The 6,000-nt window shown below is 46.8% G+C and overlaps 1 protein-coding gene across 4 annotated transcripts in view; it reads right to left on the bottom strand.

Annotated features, from left to right (window-relative positions):
- Positions 1-2,498: 2,498 nt before the first annotated feature.
- The window catches only part of FAM170A (family with sequence similarity 170 member A), a 54,445-nt gene continuing 50,943 nt past the window's right edge, over positions 2,499-6,000 (bottom strand). For all 4 annotated transcript variants that reach the window (XM_005654995.4, XM_085014355.1, XM_085014354.1 and 1 more), the window contains 4 exons: positions 5,141-5,281; positions 3,621-4,407; positions 3,278-3,335; positions 2,499-2,686 (listed from right to left, as the gene is read on the bottom strand). In XM_005654995.4, the coding sequence (XP_005655052.3) occupies positions 3,329-3,335; positions 3,621-4,407; positions 5,141-5,281 (935 nt within the window). In that variant the 3' untranslated portion in view covers positions 2,499-2,686; positions 3,278-3,328. The remainder of the gene's footprint in view (positions 2,687-3,277; positions 3,336-3,620; positions 4,408-5,140; positions 5,282-6,000) is intronic.

The raw sequence follows: 6,000 nt of genomic DNA, 5'->3' as shown, positions 1-6,000 counted from the left end.
TTTTTTCCCCATCCAGTCAGCAAGGCACTCAGAGTTCATTACATTAAGAAGGTAAATACCTAGCAGAAATGAGAGAGAAAAAAAAGAAAATTCCCATTTTTGAATTGTTGAAATCAGAAGCCACAGTAAAAGTGAGAATCTTTGAACAAAAAATAAACCTGCCCTCAAGTGTAAAAAGTCTTCCCTATACTGGGAGGCAGGAGAGAGAAGAAGGGAAGAATGAAGGGAGAGAGATGGGTGTGGCCAGGAATGAGGAGACTGTGCTTTTAGAATGATATACCCAGGAACAGAATCAGAATGTAAAGACAGTCCAGCCTGCACTTGACTGATGCCTCCAGCCACCACTCCCAATCTCAGATGCTCAGGAAACTCAGAGTGAGTGAGAATAGGTCAGGAGGCTCACACTTCGTTGCACCTCCCAGACAATCTGTGTGGTGAGAGTTACAACCATTCCCTAATTGTGAGAAATCCTCGTCTCTTTTCACTTTTTGCTCTAGTTCATTTAAGAGGATTTCGGGGGGGTAGGAAGTTCAGTTACTAGAATCCTAGCCAATAGTTTCAAAGATGGTTTCGGATATGGCTTCAAGGTACAATGAGGTTACCTTCCTATGAGCAGGATTCAGTCTTACTCAAAATTCGTTTTGTCAGTGGCCTCAAAGAGAAGATCTCATGTGATCAATGTATGTACTTGTCACAGTCAGAAAAGCATTCAAGCCACAGGTCCCATTTCCCCGCTTCCTGGTCAATTCAGATCTTAAGAGAATATGTGAGCACAGCAATGACTGCTTCCTGCCACAGTGTGAATCCTACCGACAGGCCCTCGTTTTACTCCTACTCTAGGCATACAGGGAAGTCTCTATCCTGGTAGAAACAGCAGTGAGAACACTCACTTTATAACCAATATCCCACCATGGATTAAAAAAAAAAAAAAGATCCTACCGTATAGCACAGGGAACCATATTCAGTATCCTGGGATAAATCAAAATGGAAAAAAATATTAAAAAGAATGTATATATGTATATAACTGAGTCAATTTACTGTACAGCAGAAATTAACAGAGCATTGCAAAGCACCGATATTTCAATTAAAAAATAAATTTAAAAAAAAAGTCAAGCCAAAAAAAAAAACTAAACCAAAAAAAAACCAACATTCTACCAATTTATGTGGAATAAACCCTAGGTGTTTAAAGAAGTCAGTACAAGAGAGAGGTCAAAAAACATCCCAAGAAATGTAGAGGAGATAATATAGACCTAGGAAAAGAAGTGGGGGAGAGCTAATTCTTGGTGGGCTCAATGGCAGGTAAAAAGGAAAAAAGGTGAAGATTATAGAGTATGCAGAGGTTGTCAGAGTACCAGTGGCATCTCCCAGACCATGCCGTGAGTATGGAAGGCTGGGATAAGCCTCAAATTCTGAATTCTTCAGAATGTCAGTTAAAGGAGTCACTAGGCATCTTGAGGTAAGGGATATGGAAATGCAGGTGAGAAAGCCTCTTTCAGATGGAGAGGCTGGGGAGCTTAGAGCCAGTTAGGAAGCTGGCTTCCTCTTATTGTTATTATTATCATCATTATCCAAATAATAACAACGAGACCAGATCCCTGGAACTATTGTTGATTTACTGAAGCCCCATAGAAGTCTCCTTATACCTCCTGGAAAAAAAAAAAAAAAAAAAAAAAAAAAGGATGGGACTTGGGAGTTAGACCTTATTCTGCTTACATTGAGAAAAAATCCCTCAACTTCCCACTATTTCCTTGGAATTCCATCAGCCCTATGAAAACCTGACTCTGGCCCTCTATTCAGATTAGGAAGACACATTATTCTTCCCTTACCTTAAAGACCATGGACAATTTCATGCATCAAAATAAGAACCTCCTAGAAGCTTTTAGTTCCAGTGGTAGCAGTGGTGTGGAGATGAAGTTCAGAGGTGACAAGTTCAAAACCTTGATAGGCTAAAATAAGAATTTATTTAGCAGGTAAAATACGTCAAGAACCATAACTATATCAGAGCTCATTGGCTCAAACTCTTAATATAGCAATGTCTCCTCCCAATTCCTGATGGAGGTCAGGTTGCCCCTTTATGACACTTAACAAAGTCTCACCATCTCAGGAGGAACACGTTCCATGGACAGCTTCAAGACTGAGAAATTTCTCCTCTGTTCTAGTGGTTCCTTGTGAAGTCCCACTTCCAAGCCAGACCTGAAGAAACACGCACACCACTCCCTGCCTCTAAAGTTACTCTTCACAGTGTTTTTAAACATGACCCATTAGACATGGTTTCCATAGCCACCTGCCATTTCCCAATTACTTTATCTGAACTCAGTGTAATGAGTCATGTTCTCACGGGAGATGTGGTTTCCAGCCTGGGAAAAATAGTCATACAGAAGCCTCATCAATCCCAGGAGTTTGGGGACTGCTGCTTCTGGAAAAGGCTGGTGGATGTCTTTGGTGCTTATGTGAAACTTTGTTCACAAACTAGTAGAGGCACAGATAGAAATGATGGATACATAGAAACATAGGTAGATAATTTATTAATATATCCAAGAAAGGTTTAGAAAACACCCTTTATTGCATGTGATATTTATACGATATTCATATTGTCAAAGGATGTTAGACTGAACGCTGGTCCCTTCATCCTCCTTCAGGCCACTGGCATTCTGCCTGCTGCTGGCCCCAGGGCCCTCTCTTCTCCCTGGAATTGATACAACAAGTGAGGCAAAACAGGGCCAGACGAGAAGCGATATGAGCTCTGCTTGTCAGAGTTACCCTTCACCTTTGTCTTAGAGCTCAGAGCCATACACACCACAATGAGTTTGTTTCCAGATCAACTACAGCAAACTGAAGGCTCTGGAACATGTCCAGCTCTCTTGGGACCTCATTTCCACTTGACTCTCACGCACATTCCCCTCTGTTCCAGAAGGCTATGTGCAGTGGTCAGGGTGAGATCCCAGCTCAAGCCAAGCGCTCTTAGACCTCAGATTTCTGGTCCTGCCTTTGTCCTCTCTTCAGACCATCACTGGCTCTCTCAGCTGAGAAGAGCTGCTGGTAGTGCATCCTCTTAAAGTTGAGGTCAATTGTGGAGCGCCTGAGAAAACTCCCAGTCAAAACTCTCCACGTGCTTATTTAATCAAGAGAGGTCAATTCTCCAGAAGCTGGGTATGCCCCAGGTTGATGAAGGGCCGTGCCACCATGTAACCCAATGCAGCTCTGTGGCCCCTTCCCTTAGACTCCTCCAGGCCCTTGTGACATAGGCTCAGCAGACTGTGCCAGTCTGAGGTCTTACCTCTCCAAGAGAAGGCCACACCATGTTCTAGGATCTTCTGGCCCATGAATCTCAGTTGCTGTGTGGAAACCAAAAGAGAGAAAAGTGCTTTTTGGTGAAAGAGAATTCCCTCAGATGCTGAAAAGCTCCAGATCAATTCCCACATAGAGTCGAGACTTTATTAAATGCCTGGGCAGGAAGCAAGGGGCCCGGTTCTCCTCCCATTCAGTTGCTCCCTGAGGTGACAGAGCTCCCAGCTCTCCTTTAGGCAAGCAAGATCCTGGGTTGGAGAGCCAGCACCAGATGGCAGAAGGGGCAGGGACCAGCCCTGGGCAGTTCCCCCACCCACCTCGCCCCTGCTTACTTCCTGTCCTTTGGAGAATGAAACACACAGCCTGGGCACTGACTCCAGGGTCTCTTCCTGGTGAGATCTTCCCCTGTGGGCTGCTCTTCCTCATGCTCCTTCTCTTCTTGCTTCTCTTCTTTTTTCTCCTGCTCTTCCTCCTCTGCCTCTTCCTCCACCTCCTCCTCGGGGGTGATCTCCGACTCCAAGTGGCCTGCCAGCTGGGCCATGGTGAGGTGAAAGACATGGCAACTGAAGCCCTCCCGGATGCCATACTGCACGTGCTCCTGGAGGCTCTCCAGGGTGGAGAAGACCCGGCAGCAGGCCATGCACCTGAAGCCAGTCTCCATGGTCACCAGCCAGTCAGGTGTCTTGGCCCGGGGTCTTTCCTCCCCTGCGGGGGACCCCAGTAGGCTGTCTGACTCTGCCCTCTCCTCATGCTCCTTCTCCTCACCGCTGGGCTCGCCATCAGACAGGAGGTTCCTGGTGGACACATCGGAAGGGGGAGTGCCAACCCGCACATCCCCACGAAGGGTCACTTCTTCCATCCTTGGCTGCTTTTCTAGGGACTCTGAGGGTTTCTCGGTCTCCCAGGAGATAGCAACACCCTTCTTCATTTGTACCTGCATGTAGTATATTTTCAGGCCCCTTTCCTCTTTGTTTACATATGGAGAGGACACGCAGGTCTTATAGGATGAAGGGGATGAGAAGGAGATGTGTTGTGACAGGGGAGCAGGTGCCCCTTGTTCCCCAACCTGGACCAGGGGTGCTCTAAGCTGAGGACTGTCTCGATGTAACCTCCGGATTCCTGAGAAAGGAAGTGAAAAACATAAACACACAGGAGGGGCCACACAGAAGCTGAGGGACAGAGGGCCTGGCTGCTGGAGCTGTGTCAGGAGCTTGGTGTTTGCTGTCCATAGGATGGGGTAGTTGCGCCTGGGGGCTTTTTAGCATGTGTGTATAGGGATCTGAAGAGGTGTCGGTATAAAAGGGTGTGGAGTACGGGGGCGGGGGTGGAGGGCTGAGGTAGTGAGGGGTGCTGGTGGATGGGTATGCTATGAAAAAAATGTGAGTTTGTGTATTACTGGCGTGTTGTTGGTGGAGTATAGGCTGTGGTGATCATGGATCACATGTTGCCGGGGTTGGGGGGTTGCTGAGAACAGATATATGTGGAAAGAAGTTGTGTGCATGACATGTGTGGACCTGAGCTGGAAAGTCGTGTGCTGAACAACTCTGCCTGTTTCTGGAAGTAAAGGCAAAGACAAACCCTACATGTCTCTGAAGATGCTTAATCTGGTCCTCCGCCTTCCACCTTAAGCCCAGACCTTTCTGGCCCCTGCTCCTGAACCTTCCACTGTGATTGGACCAGAACATACACACCCCCACACTGAGCTCAGACCCACGCCCTCCTAATAGCTCTGCCATCCTACCTGGGCTCCTCCACAGAGCCTTCATCACCTCTGATGACCCTGGGTTTCCTCTCAGCCTCACTTGGAGCTATGTGCCTCCTGCCCCACAGTCAAACAGTCCTGCACCCTTACCGCCATGGATGAGCTTCCAAGGAGAAGAAACACAGGAGAAGTATTCAGAGGCAGAAGAGACCTCCCCTGCCCCTGGGCTGCAGCTCGGGGCCACCACAGTGGATCCATGCTGAGGGGCACCCTCTTGTGGCTTCAAGATTCCTGAGGAAGGTATGAAAGGCTCAGAGAGATGGTGGGTTGGACATGTTTATTCATCATTCATCTGTCCAACAAACATTTACTGAGTGAGTGACACAGGTCAAATATACATGGTTTAGAGTGTTGTTCCTGGCAGATACACCAGTATTTAATTTAAATCAACAATTATTCACAACCCACAGGATGGGAGAAAATCTTTGCAGATAAAGCAACCGACAAGGAAATAAACTCCAAAATATACAAACATCTCACACAGGAGTTCCCTTCATGGCTCAGAGGTTAACGATCCCAACTAGGATCCATGAGGATGTGGGTTCGACTTCTGACCTTGTTCAGCGGGTTAAGGATCCAGCATTGCCATGAGCTGTGGTGTGGGTCAAAGACACGACCTGGATCCTACATTGCTCTGCCTGTGGCATAGGCCAGAAGCTGCAGCTCTGATTTGACCCCTAGCCTGGGAACTTCCATATGCCACAGGTGTGTCCCTAAAAAGCAAAAAACAAAAAAATCTCATACAGCTTTCTATCAAAAAAAATAGTAATAATAATAACCCAACAAAAAAAATGGTCAGGAGCTCCCATCATGGTTCAATGGAAACAAATCTGACTAGGAACCATGAGGTTGTGGGTTTGATCCCTGGCCTTACTCAGTGAGTTAAGGATCCAGTGTTGCTGTGAGCTGTGGTGTAGATTGCAGACAAGGCTCAGATCCTGCATTGCTGT

This window comes from Sus scrofa, chromosome 2, assembly GCF_054392235.1.
Source record: "Sus scrofa isolate SSC_HxYL_T2T_F1_AM1 chromosome 2, Sscrofa_HxYL_maternal_Yorkshire_Landrace_v2.0, whole genome shotgun sequence".
Classification (NCBI taxonomy): Eukaryota; Metazoa; Chordata; class Mammalia; order Artiodactyla; family Suidae; genus Sus; species Sus scrofa.
The sequence above is the reverse complement of the archived record's forward strand: the minus strand, read 5'-3'. Positions and strand labels throughout refer to the sequence as shown.